The sequence below is a fragment of the Gymnoscopelus braueri genome, assembly GCF_963280865.1.
Source record: "Gymnoscopelus braueri genome assembly, chromosome: 18".
Lineage (NCBI taxonomy): Eukaryota > Metazoa > Chordata > Actinopteri > Myctophiformes > Myctophidae > Gymnoscopelus > Gymnoscopelus braueri.
This window is the reverse complement of record NC_137618.1, coordinates 30,547,230-30,569,809: the sequence shown is the minus strand read 5'-3', so window position 1 is coordinate 30,569,809 and position 22,580 is coordinate 30,547,230. Positions and strand designations below refer to the sequence as shown.

Sequence of the window (22,580 nt, the reverse complement as noted above, 5' to 3'; positions counted from 1 at the left end):
GGCAGAGAAACCTGATGAGCCAGGACTGTAGCCAGCTGGTAGATGATTGCTGAAGACTCGATAAGCTATTGGAGTAAAGCCCGATTTATACTTTGTCGCGTGACAGTGTCCAGCGCTGAGAATAGCTGTAAGTGAGATGGAAATATGAGCAGAATTAAAGTGAGATGTCTGATGTGTTTGTTTTCCAGATGAAGCTGTTGAACTTGTACATCAAGAGAGCTCAGACCACCAACAGTAACAGCAGCAGTTCATCAGACGTCTCAGCCCATTAGTGGACACGAGACTCTGATCGAAACTTCCGCTGCTTAAACTGAACCTGCACATCCATCCCTCCCGGAAACATAACCGTGCCTCTTCTCTGAGCTCCGCCCCACCGTCTCTAAGCCACACACTCCGCTCTCGTGGGAAGGCTCCACCCCTCGCCACACCCACATCCGTGTTCTTCTCTCTGTTGTCATTTCTCTCCGGTCGACCTCTTGCGCCGTTTTGTCTTTGTTTGTTTGGTTAATTTAATTGATCCAGATCAGCTTAAAATGAGTGACGGTTCAGTGTCCTGCTCGAGCTTACATGGCTGCAACTGCGGGTCGTGGGCTGCTGTAACTGAGTGGGCCGAGAGAGGCCGTCTGGGAAATCATAAGGTCGCCGGTACGACCCTCGGTCCGCCCAGTGTCTCTGAGCAGGACACTTAAACCCCAAACACTATCATCGAAGCCAGCTGAGCATCCATCAGCTGGGTGAAGCTGTGAAAGTGAACCATTCCACTACAAGAAAGCGCCCCCTCCCCCCCTCCCAGAAAGTGTTGAATGTAAAAAAAAATCATGTTTGGTTTTAGGTGAAGGGGGCAGGTGTTGCTGTTCTGGTGAGGACCAGATAATACACCCTGCCCTACACAGAAAATTAAAGGAATGCCGTATGGAAGGGTGTCGCTTCTAAGACATTCCTGTCAAATTAGTTTGCTTACATGTACTGATGATCAGAAGACTGCGGCATTAAACGCTGTTTGGGTGAAGCTGAAGTTAATCCAAATCTTGCCAGATTGAAAAATACAGAAATGTGACATGGATTCCTGGAAACATGGATAGTACATTATAAAATTTTTTTTATTTATATGTATAGTTTGTCAGTCATTGTATAATGGGTAAGGCAAGCCCATGCAACCAAGTGCTGTTAGTAAGTAAAGCTGATTTGTTTTTATTTGTGAATTGAATGTTACACTCGAAAAGGTACCGAATTTGTGGAGAAAATGTTTCCAGCATTAAATTTGACAATCTTTTGAAGTAGATTAAGAGTTGCTGCACTTTATTTGGTGGTACAGAGGTCTCCGTGAGACCATCGGCAACTGTACGACAGAGTAAAGGAAAGACACAAAGATTACAATTCATTTTGAAATAACAATCAGCGAACCGACATGAACCGAAACAAGGCCCCACCCTCTTTTCCTGACACTTCAGACAATGAATGACCCACATTGAGCTTATAAGTAGAGGTCACATGTCACCGTCATCGCACCATCTTGTATCTTCTTGTAGTTCATCCTGCTTTAATAAACAAACACCGGAAACACACCAAACCCCATATCATCTTCCCTGTAGTCTCTGTGATGTTGCTATTGCCCAGACACTGAACACTTTTATGCGTAGTGGAAAATCCTTTCCCAGTGTAAATACTGCAAACTGCTTCGACTTTTGGGGAGGGCTGGGCGGACCGTGCAGACCGGACCAGAACGAATCCAAAAGACTTCGACCAAGCCTTATTCCTTGTACATACACACACACACACACACACACACCTTTCTTCAGTGGGACCGTGAGCAGCATGTAGCTGGAAGAGTGTAATCGGGCATAATCTTTGACCCACAACGGTATGAATTGAGAGTTACGAATGTAACTAGGGTTCTATAAATTCTTTCTAACCACCGCCAATTTTAATCCATGTGTTAAAACTCTGTCTACGGCACTCAGAAAGAATGAAATAGAAATAGAAACTGCATTAGGTTCTGAGTGTCACTCCACCTCTTACCTCCCTTCTATTACAGCTTCTACAATAAACCGTAGCTGCAAGGAAAATAATATTGTACATAAACGTTTTGGATCAGCGCTTCGCAAAAATTTTACATAACGAAATAAGAACACAAACAAAAAAACGGGTTGGCTATCTCACTTTTTTGCACGTTAGCTTGCATGTTATCTGGCAGCACACGTTCAACTTTGAGTGGTTTTTTGACAGGGCCCAGTTTATTGGCTGTTGAAGTGCACTTTTAACATTATGGGTTTAGTCATCTCCTGTTCTTAACTTGTTCTTTGGGTAGAGGAGGTTGCCATGGTTACCAGTGGATCAAACCTTTACGATCCACTTTGACAGCTGTGAACAAACATCACTCGCTGCACTCCGGACATTTAAAAGCATCTTTCACTTTCACTTTTTTACCTTTTGTGTGAGGTACATTTTTAAGACTGGGCTTTGAAAAGGCAATGAGCAGAGAGGTTACTGTAATAGGTGTTGATATTTATTCATGTTGTGATGCCTCTCCCACTGTCTGCCGGACCTTCCTGGTTGTTTCTGGGTTGTCAGCTGATGTTCGGGGGGCTGTGCAGCTCAGCGTCCCTTTGCGCTTCTACACTTGAGTTACGAAATATGTGAACTGTACACCTGATGTAATCAGGCGTACCGTTTTGCGCAGGCAAGCTCTAAATACACAGAAGACATGGTATTTTTTGCTGCAGTTATATATGGTCTCACATCAGAACAATGGGCGGTCATCTTGCCGAATGGCAGACAGCTCTTAACAGTATTAACACTGGCATCCCCATTTTGAGCATGTTATAGGCAGGAATTCTCAACAATAGCCTATGCTTAATTTATACAAATTATACGCCAGTGTTGCGCAGCCAAAATTGCAGCTCTACAAGCTCACAGCGCATTGCAAGCTTGTTTGTTTGACATAATCCTCTTCTCTATTGGAGTGAATAAACAGGGTTCCGTGCAGACAGAGTGGGAGAGGCGTCACAGTGTTAAGTAGGTATTCATGATCAAAGTTGAAATTTATGAATCTTTAATGGGAACTCAATTTTATTTTGACCCACGTTTGTGGGATTTTTTTTTTTTTTCTTGTTGTTTGGCCTTATTGTACTAATGAAAGTAAACAGACGTATGTATGTCTGTCACACAGAATACATTTACTGCAACAACAAAAATGTGTTTGGACTTGAGGAAGAAAGCTATCTAAAGTGAAGACTTTAGAACTGATGTAACTTAATTTTATGGATTGGAATAATCCGTGTCTGTACATGAAGAAAATTCCCCATCTGTATTTATCACACCGATGTGCGTTGTACTCCTCTACCTGTTCCCCCTCAACGGGTTTTAATGTTCTCAAACAAGGCCACATTCCTTTTGCAAGTACAGTAACTGTCTGTCTTTGACTTGAGAGGAAAGTTTCTGATCTGGGCGACAAACTGTCCTGATTGTCTCTCTACAGATAAACAAAAACAAGGTGTTCGTTGCAATCTGTTCACTATGCATGTTCCGATCGGCCTTCCTTCTATCCCACGTCATGTAATGTTCATATCTGTATTTATATTTGTTTAGGCTCTTTTATTTAACTTTATTATTGTATTGCTTTTCATGGCAGTCTGTACAGAGGGCAGTTGTTAATGGTACATTTGCAACAACAAAAAGTAAAAAGAGAACAAATTGTTTGCTGTAGAAATAAAGCGACATGTGAGTTGAGCTGGTTTTGTGGTTATTCAAGCTGTGTATTTAGCTGATAAATATACTGTTTGTTTGGAGGGGAGCGGTCACATGTCATTTACAAACACATGGAAGAGCTGAGGTGTGCTTAGAGGGTCTGTATAAATATTAACCCGTTGAGTCGTCTCACACCAGTGATAAAGATGAGTGTGTGTGACTGTGAGCGGAGAGGAGCTCTAGTTCTGCAAAGAGAAACGGCACAATTCTTTCAACCACTTTCAGCCTGTCGTCCCTATTTTGGGCATGTCATTATTGGCAGAAAATGTCCAAAACTTTAGTTTTCCCTTTTCAAAACTAGCTGCTTTATAAGCTCACAACGCGTCGGAAAGAGGCGCGTTGTGAGCTTGTACATTGACTAATGTAAATCAGGCTTTAAAAGTTGTTTTTGTGTGCCATTTATTCGTACAGTATGTGTTTGAAGTATTCGATCAAATTTTTAATTCTAGTTAATGTTTTTGACCTTCTCCACAAACTGCCTATTTTAAGATGCTTTAATTTGCATTTTTCTCCATGAACTTATTTCTTCTTCTTATTATTTCTTCTAAGTGAGTTCAAAGCCTTCTCTTTATTTGCTATGTTGCCTGTGAGCAGCTCTGAAGAGTGATTACAGTACATTGCATCCAACCAGCTGGACATTGGCAGTGGGTGGTGTGTGTGTGTCTCGCTCTCTGTCTGTCTCTCTCTCTCTCTCACACACACACACACACACACACACACACACCTCCACCTCTCAAAGGTCATCTGAGGTATGTCAGATGGCCCCTGCCAGTGACATCACAGTTGGTATATAAGAGCAGATCATGGTGTTTGGCCACAAACCTCTGCAGAGACCTGCACCTGTCTACCCGAGGAACCCTGGTCCAGCTGTGTCCTCTGAAGGACAAGAAGACGAAGACGAAGCCACCGTGGAAAACATGCTGTTCTGGCACTCCCAGCCTGAGTCCTTCCAGCAGCACTCTGCTAGTTACATTCGGTAAGAAAACATTCATGTTTAACTTATATTGTTTTACCACTTGAACCCCAGCATGCCAGCATGTCTATTCTGGGGGGAATATTCGCCAAAAATACCTTGTAGATCTGCAATTTTTTTAAGGAGATGAGGTTTAGTGTAGATGGAAAAAAAGCAGTCCAAGTACAGTTGCAATTCAGGTCTGTTTCACTGAGACTAGAGGGTTTACGTGGTTTTAACTCGGTAGTTTTCAAACATGTGCCCGAGGAACACAAAACAAACAGGACTTTTTTGTGTCATCATTTTAGCCTTAATGTTTGACATTTACTTTTCTGACTAATAAAGTATTCAATCAAACAAACACAGAAGAGCAAGTCAAAATCTCTAGGCACACTGTATTCATATCAGTGCAAAGAAATCTCTATAACACGTGTTAGCACTCTTATACTGTATCGCCCTACAAACATATATTTTTATTTACTTACAGTATGCCAAATTAAACATTTCAAATATCTACATTTTTTAGGGTAGCCGTTTTGGGAAACAAGTGCACACAAAGTACTGATACTGTATAGGGAAAAAAAACTTTTCTTAACTTATTTGAATATATTGTGTAATATAGTGTGGTTGTCACAAAATCCCAAGGCACACCTGGACTTTCTCACAGCACACCGTTTGGGAACCACTGGTTTAAAAACTTAAACCGTACATACTTTGTTGACTGGAATCCCCCTGGGATTTATATTTGGTCGCTCCTTTGCTGATCTACAAGACGAATGTTCGCCCCAGAATAGGGATGGGAACTGATACATATCATATTAGACCACACTTGCATTTAATCAATATAGTTTCAAACTGACATGTTCATCTTAGAAAAGGGTAGATTTAAACTACATTTCACTCCAACGCTCCTCTGTGTCTTTCTGTTGCGCAGTGAGAGTTTGGTAAATATTTAAACCTGGTAGACAGGTCAAAGTAGACAAAAGTTGCAGTAATCTTGGAACTGATATCATATTATCTATTTGGCTTAAAAATTTATGTATTCATAAGATTTTCACTGATAGATTATCCAAACAATAAATTACAGAGATTTTTTTCTCTGTTCTTGTATTTTCTGTCTATTTGCTGCAGCTCTTTGTTGAGTTTGGTCCTGTGATGAGATGATTCGAATGAATCCCTGATAGATACTCTTTAAGTCTTTCAATGTTTAACCCTTCTCTCTGCACTCAGGGAGGCCTTGGCTCCTTTCCTAAAAAACGATGAAGCCAGACAGTTGGCAGAGAGCGTCTCCAAGCGGTCTGCGTTCCAGAACATTCTCTGTTCACCCACCTCGCCAGCTGTGAAACAACAAGAGGAGACGCTCACCTATCTCAACCAAGGTAGCGATCTGTCCTCCATGTTGGCTGTCTAGTCTAGGGTTCAACAGAGCACCACATGGCCTAATGTGCATTCTATGGAGAGCAATCAATACACTGCAGCCATACATACCGCAAAGCTTAGGCCTACAGTAGTCCTCTGATAGCTGGGTTCTTAAACACACGCCCAGGGCAACATTATTTTTAAATAGCCGATCTCCAAGCTTACAATGCGATACATTGTGAGCCGGTAGATAGATATGTTATATATTTATATATATTTTTGGTAACACTGTCTATGAAGCCCATGTCCATAATGCATTATAAACAAATGTACAGTATAATGTATTATAATCTACTTATAACACTGTATAGTTATAGTTAAAAGCTCTAATAAATACAATTTGTATAGCAATAACCATAGCATATTATAAAGCGTTTTATAATGCATTATAAATCCTATAATGTATTACAACTATGAGAATTATAATATACTGTATTATAATATCTGAGTGTCCATGCAGAAATTATGACGTTTTATGATACGTGATAAAATGCTACAGTGTGTTATGGTTATTGTTATAACTATATTTATACACTGTTGTAAGCAGATTATAATGCATTATAAGTATGTTTATGATGCATTATAGACATTATAGGCTTCATAGAAAGTGTTGCCATGAGGGTATGTGACTGTTATTCCCAGGGTTTGGATTAGGTTAAGATTAGGACTAGTTCTGTTTAGGTTGATTTTAGCCTACTTTGAATTGCTGATGTTTCACTGACTTGCCTTATATTCATTGTAAAGCCATTGGTCAAAGTGTTGTTTTTAAGTGTGCTTTATAAATAAAACTGACTTGACTTGAAATAAATGTTTTGAACATCAACAGCTCTCTCCCAAAGTCAAAGAAATTACACATTTAAGACTGAAAGCGTTGGATGGCATCAAATTTACAGACAGCTAGTGAGAGACACAGGAACCTGTGGATGGACTTTGGAGTTGACTTGGAGTGGACTGCTAATCTGAGATAGTATATACTATACATCTCTGGAACATGAATAGCAATAGCACATAAGAATTATCAGCCTGAATTCTTTTCATCCTTAAGGGATATTTCACTTTTTCATGTTTGGAGTAATTTGAACATCTACTCTGGCTTTTGTGAGCACTCAGACCGTTTTTAAGTTGCTTCATTCAGTTTTCCTTCCCTTCCTATACAAACCCATTGTAACTTCAAACTCCATTTTAACCATGTTAGATTCATTGAAAACACCCGTCCTTGGTTCTGGTGACAGATCTTGTCCTTCTAATGTGTGATGAGACTGTTTTTTCAATAACAAATAATGAATCAAGCAACTTAAAAAAAACTGTCTGGGGTGTTCACAAAAGCCCAAGTAGATGTTAAAATGACCCCAAACATGTTTGAAAGTGAAATATCCCTTTAAGCATTTGAAGTAATGTACCTACAATGCAATAGCTTGTCTGAATTTAGACTTAGTAGTTGTGAAATCGTAAGGTGCCATCATTATGAAAACAAAAAAAACATTAAGAGTTTAGCTCCGACTTTCACTTTTTACTGTCCTCTTCTTCTCTTGTATTTACTCACTCCTCCTCTTCTTCTTCTCTTGTATTTGCTGTCTCTCTTTCTCCTGTCTCACCACTAAACTGAACCAATCTGACTGTTGTTGAACTGTGACATCAATGTCATGTTGTTGTTATTTGTTGTTATCTGTTTGGGTTTAATCTGAGTCAGACTGCAGGAGTTAGCGTAGCGCTAGCTAATCTGTAACTGCATCAGTATTGTACTTCAGAATCAGTAGGATAAAAAATACTTTTGAATTTGCATAATCATGCTCAACCTATTTTTGTCAGTTCCCTCAGTAGATAGGATCATTATTATCATTATTATTATCTTTGTTGAATGATGAATACAACTGCTGGTAGTACAGTAGTGTTACTATATTATATATTATTGGTATATAATATAATATCATATCATATACTATATATTGGTAGCCTACAGCTACCAATATGATTTAAACCATTCTAAACAAATATAGAGATAGCGATGTTTTTTTAGGGGCTGGTGTAGATATTTGGCATAAAAAGGGATTTTTTTTTTATTTGATTCCGTTTCTATCATGCCCCTCTTTTCTGATTGACTGATTTCCCATTTTTCAATTTTAATCAGGTTTGTTTTAATGTTTTAAAATGTAGGTCAGTCCTACGAAATCCGTATGCTATACAGAAAACTAGTGGAGTATACAGATATAAGCAGCAGATATGTAAAGGTAGGTCACCGGTATTTGGTCTGATTTGTTTTTATTGACTTAAATGTGACCTCTTCTTCTCTCTTATCTGTCTTTATGTACTTCCTGGTCCGTCACCAAACAGGTTCCCCAGCCCTCTCTTCCCCGTCAGGGGCCAGGGTTCCATCCTTGCAGATGTGGTACTATCAGTGCTGTCCTGTCTCACACAAAACATGCACACACACACACACACACACACACACACACACACACACACACACACACACACACACACACACACACACACACACACACAGACATGCAAATACACACACACACACACACACACACACACACACACACACACACACACACACACACACACACACACACACACATGCAGGCACACATGCACATACATACATACAAGCAAACAAACTAACGTTCACACAACCACCCACCCTCCCACACACACACACATGCATACGCACGCACACACCGACAACACACACACACGCACACGCACACGCACACACAGAGAGAGAAACACACACACTTTCAAGTTCTCTTTTCTATTATTCGATGCATTCTGGTTTGACTGTTTGTTGCCTCTAGTGGGACTTTATTCATATTCATTCTGGATGTCATTTATCACCTGTTTGGAACGACGGGAGAAGGATTGACACTTAAAGTTTGAAACCTTTTGTTCAAATACCTTTCTACTGTGCAACTGACAACTATTAGGTTTAATTATTTGAAAAAAAAAAACAAGTGGTATATTGAAGATTCCATTGGTTTATGAATAAAACCCATTAGTAGCCATATATTTCCAACAGGCAGGTTGTTATTTTGATGTTATCAAGTGTGTTTCAGATGGGAGTCAAAGGAGACTGAATACAATAAGAAGACTTAGAAATACACATGTATACTCAGTCAAAGTTCAAATTAAGGGACGAGCCATTTGGTTGAATTCAGCCTTACCTAAATCCTCAGTGTTAATTTAACCATTTTATTTCCTTATTTCCCTGAGTCACGTCTAACTATGAGTGTACAGTGCAAATGGAACTAAATGGACCTGTAAGGGTCCATTTGGTTCCATTTGTGCACTCATAGTTAAATTAACATTTGTTTCTTATTAATTCCTTATTTCCCCGAGTCATGTCGATCTCTGAGAGTGTACAAATGGAATGGTCCATTTGTACATGCTCTTAGTTCATTCATTCAAGATTAATTTATTCTCGAAATTACACTGAGTAATTAAACTCATTTGCACTCATTTGTCGTCGAGTAATACAATGAATTCAACAACATCAGTGAGTTGTAAATAAATAATGATTTAGGAATTGGGAAGAGACAAAAGGCATACATGTACAAATATAAAAGTTAAAGAACACATTTCTAAAAACAATTACATGTTGTGGTCACCTGTTTGGTCACCAGGGTTCTAAAACGACTCAAAGGTACTAAAAAGTGCTAAAATGTTAAATTATCACTGAGGATTTAACTGCGTACACAAACGCCTTCACTGGAGAGTTCTGTGTTGTCAGGTTGTCACGGTCGTTTGCTCTTCATAAAGCCGCCGGCAGCAGCCGAGCGACACAAGAACGTGGCAGGTGGCGTTTGTGTAAACGTGACGTGTCCCTGTCTGGGGGCCTCTGGGTCCTAGTGGGCGCTCATGTGGAACGCTGCCTCTCTAATGGGCTCAGAGGTAGATGTTCCTCACAGACGGTCGTTGATCATTTTATGATTTATTTTCCTTCCCTGGTCGGGTTTTAAAAGGTCGTCATTAACTTAATCAATCATAATGTCTCCGCTGGGATGGAAATTAATTTCAGCCTGTTTTATTTGTGGAGAAGTTATAAAAGACGACGTGGGTCTGTCTGCCTTATGTCAACAGCGAATTAGACCCAGATAGAGAAGAAGTCTGACGTGTTTTTCAGTGTCACACTTCAAACAACCACCACTTACTCCTCAACGGATGGTTACAGAACTATGTGTCCAAAATACAACCAAGATAGATAGAGTCAACATTTTTGGGGTCAGTTATACAAGTACACTCTCTTGCAGTTAAAGGACCACAATGGAAATACGCTCTCTAGCTTTATTGTATTTCATCCTTTTCACAGATGTACAAATATGTTCATGCACTTTGCATTTTTGTCAATAAAGATGTAACTCAATCAAAAAAAGTGTTGTATAAAAAGGTAAAATACATAGGTAGAATATATCATAGAATATTTTTGGGAATGCACAGAAAAAGGACATGGCTGGTGCTTTTTGAAAGGCATAGTGGAATTTGTGTTAGATGTAAACTCTAATGTACCACCTTTATGAACAAGTGCTTTCATTTATATGAGCACAGAGGAAGGTCTTCAACCATTCATAATTATCTCAACCACGTGGGGTTAGTGGTTGTTCTTTAAAGTGTGACTTAAACCCTATATACTTCATTGACCGGGGTCCCGCAGGGGCCTGTATTTGGGCCCTTACTTTCCCCTCTAAATCAAATCTCTTGAGGCGAAAATAGCCAATCTACAAGCTCATAACATGTGCTTGACGATCGTCTCTTTTCACCAAATGTTTCGCCCATTATGACATGCCCAGAATAGGGATTGTTAGGGTTCATGGGTTGACTGGCAGAAACAGGGATTCAATTCATTGTGAATTTACAAACTCTGAACACTGCCTGAAGAAACCCCAGTCACTGGGTGTTTATAAGCAGTGTTGGGGCACAAGGTCAGGCTGCCCCTACAAGGTCACTGTGAGGTCCCCCTGACGCCCTGTCCCACCTGTTCACAGAGCATCGTTCGGGTGGTGTTTCATGACCGTCGACTGCAGTACACAGAGCACCAGCAGCTGGAAGGATGGAGGTGGAGTCGACCAGGAGACAGAATACTGGACATCGGTTAGTGACAACTCATGTTGACTGTGTCTTTTGCAGACGTGAATCTTTATTTGTGACAGGTACTGAATGAAAATGCAACACTCCTTCATCAGTGTGTGTGTGTGTGTGTGTGTCTGTTCTTCCAACTAAATACATGATGTTACTTGAAGATAGATAGTTGCCAGATAGATAGGCAGACTGACCGACAGACAGACCTTTATTGATCCAGAGGGAAATTCTGTTGTCCACCACCGCAGTAAGAATGAAACAAAGATACAGGTGAGAGTATAGAATAAGTACAGAATAAGTAGTAGGATAACACTAATTAAAATAGATAAACGTTGACTTAACGTCCAACCTGGCCATCTGCGCTTGAACTGGTCAGGTTTGTATAATGTATGAGCCATCAGTAGATAGAAATAGAGGCATCAATACTGTGTGAATTCTATCACCAGTAGAAGAGCATATAAATAGACTTATAGACTTAAATACTGACATGGCCATCTGCACTACTGACCGGGTTCGCAGTTTGCGCCATTTGTATACATCCAGGCATAATCATCATGTACAATCTGTCACCAATAAAAATGGGCATGTTATTCACTCAACCACAATGCTGTGTATTCTTTACTGACATTTTGTAACTTGTAAGTTTGATATAACTGAACCCTAGACCTTGAGTAAGTTGAACAAAATGTCTGACAATGTGGTTCTCTTCAGATATCCCTCTGTCAGTGGGAATCATGGAACCTCAAGCACACCCTCTGCAGCTCAACACCATCGAGTTCGTCTGGGATCCTGCGAAGAACGGATCTGTTTTCGTACAGGTACTGATCATCACATGTTACTGGAAGGTTTATGATAATCATGTAGTAGCTGTAGAAGTCCTTAACTCTTCTCCTCTCCTCTCAGGTCAACTGTATCAGTACAGAGTTTACTCCTAGGAAGCACGGTGGAGAGAAGGGTGTTCCGTTCAGGATCCAGGTAGACACCTTCACTCAGAATGACAATGGAGAATATCTGGACCACATCCACTCCTCCAGCTGCCAAGTCAAAGTCTTCAAGGTATCACCATGAAAAGATACATTTGACATTCTTTCCACATACTGTATATAGGCAAATATAAATTAATTTATTTTTATTTTTGCACCCTGGATATATCTTTCTATACTATATTTTAGATGTTGGCCAAAAAAAAAAACTTTTCTCAACATTTATATTAATTCAAATGTCCTTGGATCCTTTTTATCCATATTTGTTTGTCGTAAAGCCAAAGGGAGCTGATCGTAAGCTGAAGACAGACAGAGAAAAGATGGATAAAAAGAGTCTTCATGACAGAGACAAGTACCAGCCGTCCCACGAGACCACCATGTTTACAGAGGTGATTCTACACACAACTCATGCAGAGATGCAAATAGTAGTACTAGTAATAATAGTTATTGTAGTAGTAGTAGTTGTAGTAGTATACTGTGTACTTCTTTGTACAACAAATAGTGAAAATAGCTGAGCTGCATGCTCACAACGCATGGTGATGCATTGTGAGCTTGTAGATCTGCTATTTTAGCTATATCTTAATGTAAACATTTTTTTATGTTGCCAAATGTTTACACATTTTGAAAACATCTTTGTTCCATTTTAACAGCGTGGTGGCAGCTGACTTGTGTGTGTTAATATGTGCTGTTCCTCTGTTAATAATTCATGCTGGTTGGGGACAGACAGTGATGTCCTGCGTCACTGGGGTTTGTCTTTACATGTCAGCTCACTCAGAATGCCTGTCTTCTCTGCGCTCTAAGTTCTTAGCTCTTACTTTACCTGCTTGTTGTGAGAATTAAGGCCTGTTGTAATAACCAGCACCACCTGAGGTCTGTTGTTACCAGTGCAGCCATCTAATCAATCTGTCTGTCTGTCTGTCTGTCTGTCTGTCTGTCTGTCTGTCTGTCTGTCTGTCTGACTGTCCATCAGTGTTCTCCTTGGCCTGATGCTGTTAATCTCAGCACTGGCAGAACAAGCAGCACTTCATCTCCTGTCTACCAGAGTTCTCCATCCTCTTGCAGTTTCACAGATGGGTGAGTCCTACGGATAAAAACTCAAAAATGAAGTTTCAACATGAAACCAATAAACGATCCCACCAGGCAGAGTGGTTTGAAGGCTTTGATGGTTTCGTTTTGAAGTATTTGATTAAAGGCTGAGTTGTTTGTCACTTAAGAAGGAGGAAAGTGATTTGGTGTTTAATATAAAAATGAATATTTACATACAGAGTGTAAACATGAATCTTGACTATGGCAGTGAAGGTCCACTTTGGTCTTCCTGTCAGTGTTGGGTGAGCAGCGGTAATATCCGGTGCTGCAGGAACTCACATGTGTGTTTAATATAATGTTCCTAACCCAAGCGGGTGATAGTCACTGAAATGATATAAACTAGGACAGTTGCCAAACTTTTCTATGCCAAGGATCCCCAAAAAGCCATAACCTCTAGCTGCTGCCCCCTACTGTGAACGGGCTTGAGGGAACCATAAAAATATAACAACACTTGTAGATCTGCTATTTTTGCTAATTTGGATAATTTGGGGGAAAGTTGAGTACATATTGGGAAAGTTTTGACAATCTAGAAAGAGAATGTGACGTCACACCACTGAAAGTAATAGCTGAAAACCTCCCAAGATGGCCATTGAACTCAATGGACCTGTCCATTGAACTCAATGGACGGGGCGGAGTGGTCGCTCATTCTAAATAATGACATAACCAAAATACACCAGGTTGAAAGTGGTTAAACGCAACCTTGAAAACAACTCAACTAGATAAAGGTGTTCAGCAATTGCATCACATCCCAGCAACAGAATGTGTGAGAGGTTAGACAGAGGGTGAAGGTCAGTCCATGGTATCAGTTCAGTGCTTGGCCATTTATCAGGACATGTTACTCAACGCATTGCGAAGTATTTCTGTTCTACAAAACCGTGGGCTGTATAAACACACTCGAAAGCAAGACAGAGGTGAAGAACAGGAAAAGCAGAGATACCTGGCGCTGTCCGCTGTCCAAAACTGGAAATGAAAAAAAAAGAACTTGTGTTCCATTTGGGTCCAACATAGTTATTATTTAGTCACAAACTCTTGTTAGTACTCATTGGTTAAATATTAATAAAACCCACAGACAGACTTAACCACTTGAACTTGAACTTGAACGCATTGTGAGCTTGTAGATTGGCTATTTTCGCAGTTTTTACATGACACTACCATTTGGTAGTATAAGCTTGGGGCTTAGTGAGTAGAGAGAGGCTATCTGATAATCAGAAGGTCACCGGTTTGCCCACCGGCCCACCAATGTCCACGTGTCAAAGTGTCCCTGAGCAAGACACTTTAAAGTGCTTTATCAGCGCTTTATCAGACCCTGTCTTGTTTAAAAACGAAACAGAGCATGGCTTTATGTAGCACATCTGAAAGAAAAGGAAATAAAACTGTCTATGGAATTAACCCCTTAGCCTAAGCCCTGTTTTATACTATTTAGTGTGAGAGTTTTGCAAAATATAAAAGTATTTTGCCTATAATGACATGCCCAAAGTAGCTGCGCCAAGTTGAAAGTGGTTGACATGTCTAACCCCTGATTGTTTATGGTCTAAATAAATGGGAAGATTGAACATACATGTCAGGACAAGGTGTTTCCATGACCATTTTCATAATCAGCGTTATCATGTTCTTTTGTAGCAACAGCTCTCCAAACCAGCAGGGGGAGCTGCTCCTTCCCGGCTGTTCTGATGTAAGTAAGAGTGGCAGTTCGGTGTGAAAAGCGTTAATGCTGTTGCTCTCTTATTCCTTCTTTATAGGCCATTATTTGGAGACAGTGGATGCTACACTATACTCATTTCAAGAGCTCTTGTTCTTTTTGACATGTAGCGCCTCCAGGCGTCGTCTTCGCCGCACGACACTCAGCAGTGGCTTCAGCGTCACAGGTTCTCGCCTTTCTCAAGGCTCTTCTCCAGCTTCTCAGGTAACACAGCTCACACAGAAACTAGTGACCTATGGAATTCTGTCACCTGGGACGATGTCCAGTTTTTACACATTTACAGAGTTCAGGGATTCCCTCAATAGATGCGTCTGTGTATTTACCCTTATGTCTAATTTATGCTCCGTTGTACAAGGGCATTGCAGACCGAAAATAGCAGATCTGTAAGCTCACAACGCATTGCGGATGCGATGCATTGTGAGCTTGTATATCTGCTAATTTTGGCACGTGACACCCTCATATGATGAAGTATAAATCAGGCTTTTAGGGGAGATCACCCCCCCCCAAAAAAACGTGTTTGTTGCTAGCAACAAACACGTTTAGCTAGCAAAACTGTTTTGATGTCGGTAGATGTGGTAGAACAATGTGGTGGGACAATGGCAAAATGCAGATGAAGTTTTATTAGATTCAAGACTCGAAGTCTGCTTGAATAATTTTTTTCCCCTGTTATTTATTATTTGATCAGCCGGTTGCCTGCAGTGCCACGTCTTGGTGTGATCACCCCTTAGAATCGTGTAGCCGGACAATCGGAGATCTCTGCCTACCGATACATCTGGCAACATCTAAATTCAATATTTGCTAGAACTGGGTGGAAACAATTACCGGAGATTTTAAAAACACATGAAGTCCTTCATATTTGGTGAAGGTGGCCGTAGGTTTGTTAGTGGCCATTCTTGCAGTTGTTCTGTGACTACACTACATTGAATTTAGATGTCACCAGATGTATCAGTAAGCAGAGACCTCCAATCGTCTGTCTACACGATAAACTACCCTATAATCAGATCAAATCACAGTAGATGTTTTCAGAGGTTTTCAGGCTAGATTAATTCAGTTCAGATCAGAGCAGTTTGTGTGACTGTTAGAGGTCTTGGCTTGCTGTGAACTTGGTATAGGTGCTGACCTGTTGAACATGGGCAGAGATGACCTGATCCAAATATGTGGACCAGCAGACGGCATCCGACTCTTCAACACCATCAAGGGAAGGTGAGATACCGAATGAAGGAGACTAGACTGAGATCAATTTGCTTTGCAGTTTGCACATACGGTCTAGAGCGGATACGGAAACGTTCTGTATGTGTTCACCAGATACAGTGTATGGAGTTGTAAACAAAATAAATGGTAATTGGTGCATTTCTATAGTGCATTTCTCCAAAGTGCTTTACAATGTGCATTACATTCATCCATTCACACACACACCGACGGCGAAGGAAACCATGCAAGGTATCAACCTGCACATCGTGAGCAGCTAGAGGTTCAATGTCTTGCACTTCGACACAAATCGAACTGGAACCTTCAGATTCCAAGACCACAGTTTTGTGATACCTTTTCATTTCTGGACTGGATCTCAACACTGAACAGTAAACAGAAACCAGGCTTTCCACAGGATAGCCTCTTGACACAAGGTTATTAAGAAGGGCAGTGTCAGTCAGTGGGTTGGTCCATTCACCACTTTGGTCCTGGACAAAATATCTGAAAACCTTCAATGGGATTTTCTGCCAAGGAATTCTTCTTTGTGCTCCCTATGGAATGAACTCTGCTGGCTTTAGTGACCCTGTGGCCTTTCCTCTAGCAGCACTTTTAGACCAAAATTTGTACTTGCATTCAAGATATCTCAAAATCGAATGGGTAGATTACCATGACATTTTCTGAGCACATTCATGCTGATTTTTGTGATCCAAAAGATTTTCCTCTGGCGCCACCCATAGGTCACAATTTCCACTTCCACACAAGATATTTCCATTCATGCACCCTGATGGATGAATCATAATTATTTTGATGACTTCATAGGCTTTCCACTAGCGCCACTCATGGGCCACAATTTACACATGCATGCATCGTATCTCAAAATGTGCATGCAACTTGCTGTGCATTATTCATGCTCCCTGGTGGATGAACTCTAGCACCAGCCTCAGGCAGAAGTGTTAGCTTTGCACACAAGATATCTCAGACTTAAATGGCAGATTGAAGGATGAATCCTACTGATTTTGGTGACCTTATGGCCTTTCCCCATAGGACAAAAGATGTTTAAAGGGGGGCACTCGATTCAAACTACTGTGGTCTGGTTGGATGTGAGGAGCAGTACAGCCTCTAGGGGCCACTAGCAGGGCTTTTAGATTATTTAGTTATGATGTGTACTACAGTATATTGTGATTCGAATCCATCTACTGCTGTGGTTTATCCATGATCTACAATTCTGTGCTGCTAAATTTTTAATAAAGATCTTTGGACTTGCTTTTAATTTCTTTCCATAATGTGTATTCCCTGCTCTGGATTTCCAGGTGTGTCCAACCTCGCCTCACCATCTACGTTTGTCAGCCACAGAGCAGAAACCAACTGTCCATCAAACCAGGGGGTGGAGATGGTAGGTGTACATGAAAGTTGATTGGATAATTAATCTCCAATTTTATTATTAAAACAATAAGGGAAAAAATCTCAGGATACACATGATATCTGCTGCAGTTTTTCTGGTTTCACTCTGACTCACTGGTTTTACATTAACCGTGGGTCATGACTCCACATTCATATTTAACAATAACACAATAATAATGTATTCATAATTATGTCATTTTTCATTTTGCCCTTGGGTCCTGGCAGCATTTCATAAAAGACTAGAGGGTGGCAAAAGAAAAGTGACCACTTAAGCCCAATTTCAAAAGTTGCAAAAATATTTTTTGATTTTGAGATTTAAAAAAATATAATTTCTGTTTACATTTCCGCCTGTAATGACATGCCCAAAATAGGGCAGACGGTTTCCAAGTGATTAATGAATGTATGGTTGCAGAAAGAAAATAAGTGTCATATAAGGTGGAGAGAATATGAATAAAAGACCGCATTTTGATGTTTAAATGCAAACGGTAGGGAGGGGGTGGCAATTGCCATCCCCTGGAACCCCAAATGACGCCCCTGGTCCCGACCTACCGGTTGACAAACAGTGAAAGTGTGTTGCTGCCGCAGGCTCAGGTTTGTCTTGTGTCTCCTGTGTAGTTTACCATGCCTTGTACTTAGAGGAACCCACACTGCTGGATCTGTCTGAGAAGATGGCTACGCTGTTCAGCGTCACCCCACAGCAGATCACACACATCTACAGACAAGGACCCACTGGAATCCACATCCTGGTGACTGACGAGGTAGAACAACTGACAGGACACCTAAATGCACTTTCAGCTTCACTGGGAACCATACATACAGGGAGGGACATCATGACATTGCCTCCACAACATAATACTAGTTATTTTTATTCTATAGCGCCCTCTGGTGCATAGCTTATGAAATTCATAAAAAGCGTGCTAGTCAAATAATCATCCAATAAATTAGGTTTGAGCTGAAGTGGCCTCATACAGAAAACAAATGTCATATGCTTCAAAATATAAACGAGAAGGGATCTAATAATGGTGGGATTTGAGATTATGAATTCCCAAAATGTGAGAAATAATCACACACAAAAGAAATATTCAGGGATTTACCTTGCATGCTGCCTATTGGCAGCATGCACAAGAAATGTGACACTAATCTGTTCAGTGCATGTTTGCAAGATTACATGTAGCTGCAGACAGACAGACAGACAGACAGACGGACCATCGCTGTTCTATAGGCCTACTACTCGTCCCCTAGGTGCCTTGCTGTAAAAAATGACTGACCAAAATATGTTTAAAGTTTAAATGGTTTGTTCCTTCTGGGTTACCGGATTTTCATAGAGAACTAGTCAGCTACTACAGCCACTTATTATTAGGAATTATTAAGAAAACGGCTGGTTAAACTGCCTGTCTTGTAGGAAACAGAATAATTGGCAAACAGATGCAATTCTACCTGCAGTAGCATTGCTGTGGTGTTAAGATATTTACTATATCTATGTCTGTCTGTCTGTCTGTCTGTCTGTCTGTCTGTCCTTGGCTTAATAGAATCGTTAAATTTCATTAATTCCTTCATTCCAGATGGTGCAGAACTTCAGTGATGAGAGCAGTTTCATCATCAGTACTATGAGAGGTGAAGCAGCTCAGCATTCATGATTAATTAATGATGAACAAAGTAGAAATTATAGGAGTTATGAGTCTTAAGGCCCTGATACACTACTTATCAACTTTTGCATCAACATCAACAGACAACTTAAACAGTAACATGATGAGACACGTACAGGGCAACAGCTCCAACACAAATTTAATGTTTTTGTCAAAGAATTCCAACAATTCAATTTTAGAACATTACTTATTGCAGGTTTCAATAGAAAAGTGAAATGCCAACATTGAAAATTGACATACCGAATGACTTTCGGTATTCGGTATATAGCTTGTTGATATTGTTATAAAAACAGGTATGTGTGTCAGGGCCTTTAGTGAATCAACTCATTGAATTGTTTTCCTTCTTTATTTCTTTCTTGCTGCATTTATTCATTAATACATTTATTGTGCTGTCTTTCCTGTTTCACAGATGAAAACACAGAAGGGTACCATGTTGTTTTAAAATGAGCAGCGGGCCATCAGCAAGTTCAGGACAGAAGAGTTAGCATCCAGATGCCACATATTTCTACATATACAGACAATGGCCACATTATATATTTTGGGAAACATATGCTTGAAAATATATTTTGAGTTTGCCAAAATATATCTAAAATATATGGTGAAAATATATTTCCAGAGTCAACAATATATTTTCAAATATATTTTAGCATTTTTGTATGTTTTATATAGTACTGTATATTCTGAGACATTTTATTCCAGGATGAGATCAGTGATAACTGCCTAAAGACAGTGAATGTCAAGACCAGCAGTAAAATGCTTTTAGTTTGCTGTTGGGAACTTGTGGTTGGTTTATTTTATTTTTCTTTGAATTTTCATTGTTATTGATTCCTAATTGTTATGCTATATAATTGGTTGTAAATGTTTCTGCCTCACAGGCAAATGAGAAGATATTGATAATAAAATGAAAGTGGTATTATAATTTTCTACTCATATGAGTGAATTGTCTCCATATTCATCAGGCCAATTTGAGATTAAAACATTCTAGTCATCGTACAGAAAAACACAGACGCATAGAAATGATAAATGAAGAAACATTATGTTGGATTTATGTGTAGGCCTACCCATTATTTCCAGCACTACGTCCCACATACACATACATACACAGTAACATTCTCATTGTTAATTTAATTTTAGTGTACAAAATGTGGTTCCACTTGTACAACCTGCGAGTTTAAGATTCAATCTGGAATGTATTTTGATGAATACAACCTTATTTATGTTAATATAAGTAGCACATCTCCAGTGGTTGGAGGTGGTCCCCCTACTCTTCCACTGAGACTTTTAGAACCGGGTGTTGGGTAGGGGTAGGACACCTACTGGTTGACAAGGAGTTCTGCCTGAAGCTCATAAGCCCAATTTCCCCTGGCCAAGGAAGATTCCGTCTTGGAAGAGCATTAAAAGTTTGGTCTGCCATGTGGGAGACCAGACATGGGATCTAATCCCAGGTTGGACATGAAAAGTTATGGATTGTAGCTTTAATACTGAGGATGTTGAACATACCAGTTGCTGTATCATTATATCACAACCAAAACAATGTATTAAAACAATGTTTAGAGGAATTAAATCCTATCAAATTAAGAGTGACAAAGGAACCACATGTTAAAAATAGCAGGTATGCTCCTTTTAGTTAAGACAGTAAGACAGTGGTTCTCAAATTGTCAAGGAACCCCAAATTTGGCAACACCCATCTAAAAAAAAATTGTGCCAGAGACAGCCCATACAAGATTTGTGTTGTTAAAATGTTTTATCTCAGTACATAACAGACCAAATCATGTCTAACAATAAATAATTGTATTAGATAAGGGTCCAGACTACCACAGGAAAAAAGAAGAAAAAAAAAAACTTAAGGTCGAGGATCACTAGAACAGTGTTTCTCAAACATTTTCATGTCAAGGACATTCAAATTTTGATGTATTTAGCCGTCACCCATGGACCCCATTTGAAAAGATTTTGTGCCAGCGACCCCCACAACAGATGATTTGTGTTTAAAAATGATTATACATTTCTCAAGATTAGTGTTCAAAAGCAACTAGCTCGCGATTCGCTGCATTGTGAGCTTGTACATCGGCTATTTTTTAATAGCTGAAGCAAATAATAGGGTTGCTATTAAAGGGATAGTTCACCCACAATTTTTTTTAATCGATTACACACCCTATAGTGACTTGAATTAATGGAGATTTTTTTGTTTTTGTCGCATTCCTAAGCCAATAATTTGATGACTGGCAGCGGCTCCGGTAGGAGACACAAAGAGTCAACTTTGAGTCTCCTACCGGAGACATTAGCATCTTACCACCGGTCATCAAATTATTGGCTCAGGAATGCAACAAAAACAAAAAAATCTCCATGAATTCAAGGCTTCATGGTGTGTGTAATTGAAAGAAAATAAGTATTTTTTTGGGTGAACTATCCCTTTAAACTAATTTCTGGGGAGATCTGATCAAGGACCCTCTCAGTTAGTTATTTGTGTTTGAGTAGAGGCAGTGGTGTAAAGTAAGTAACTAAGTACATTTACTCAAGTACTGTATTTAAGTACACTTTTGAGGAGTTTTTACTTTCTTTACTTTTACTTTACTACTTTATTGGTATTTCCAATTTTCAATAGACGACTTAACAGTCACACTGATAAGAACCAGTATGCGCGCGCAGGCCGGCACCAAATGAAACCCATTCTGTTATGTCCATAGATCGAGTTAGGGTCATATCTCGCTAAAACGTGCCTCCTCACTATAGCCAACACACAACAGGCGGTTGAATGAACTGTACTGAAACCAGCGCACCTGAAACAATATGTTGGGAATTGATTTCATGAAATCACCTGTGCGTCCAGTCTCAATGTAAACAAATAATTGGTCTATACTTTTACTTCTACTCCACTACACCTCAGAGGCAAATATTGTACTTTTTACTCCACTACAATTATTTGAAAACTTTAGTTACTAGTTACTTTGTAGATTTTGACTATTATTACAAAATATTAGATATGATTGTTACCCCGCTATAATGATCAACAGGCAGGACTCAAGTATAATAGAAAAATATACAATCTTTATTAGCATTTAGTAAAAATAAGGAATTTCAATAAAATAGTTTTATTTCAAATTAATTTAAAATCTGAAGTGAGCAATGACATACAACATATAACATTTCCCCAAATGCTTCCCACAAAAACCAGCTTGCTTGTGCTCGACTCCTGATGGTTGCAGGCTTAGAGAGGGGAATCAAATGGGTGAAATCACACGATAACACAGCACCTTACACTTGAGCTCAAGGCCAACACTGCAACCAACACTGCAACTCTATAGAGCGCAACAAACGAAAAGGCCCAATGCCCTGTTTGCACACGGCAGTCCAAATAGTGTACAAAGCCCCTCACCTGTATG

At 39.8% G+C, this 22,580-nt stretch overlaps 2 protein-coding genes across 6 annotated transcripts in view; both read left to right on the top strand.

Annotated features, from left to right (window-relative positions):
* Positions 1–3,710, top strand: part of clasp1a (cytoplasmic linker associated protein 1a) — an 81,781-nt gene extending 78,071 nt beyond the window's left edge. For all 5 annotated transcript variants that reach the window (XM_080456586.1, XM_080456584.1, XM_080456585.1 and 2 more), the window contains one exon: positions 189–3,710. In XM_080456586.1, coding sequence (XP_080312712.1) covers positions 189–272 — 84 coding nt within the window. In that variant the 3' untranslated portion in view covers positions 273–3,710. The remainder of the gene's footprint in view (positions 1–188) is intronic.
* A 954-nt stretch (positions 3,711–4,664) lies between these two features.
* Positions 4,665–19,937, top strand: tfcp2l1 (transcription factor CP2-like 1; the record flags this gene model as incomplete). Its single annotated transcript, XM_080412884.1, has 15 exons — positions 4,665–4,723; positions 5,930–6,078; positions 8,273–8,346; positions 11,104–11,209; positions 11,909–12,015; positions 12,101–12,253; positions 12,459–12,569; positions 13,151–13,254; positions 14,887–14,938; positions 15,076–15,169; positions 16,078–16,168; positions 17,464–17,546; positions 18,170–18,312; positions 19,117–19,168; positions 19,610–19,937. The coding sequence occupies 15 exons, from the start codon at positions 4,665–4,667 to the stop codon at positions 19,645–19,647; spliced, it is 1,416 nt and encodes a 471-aa protein (XP_080269010.1). The 3' UTR covers positions 19,648–19,937.
* Positions 19,938–22,580: the final 2,643 nt, after the last annotated feature.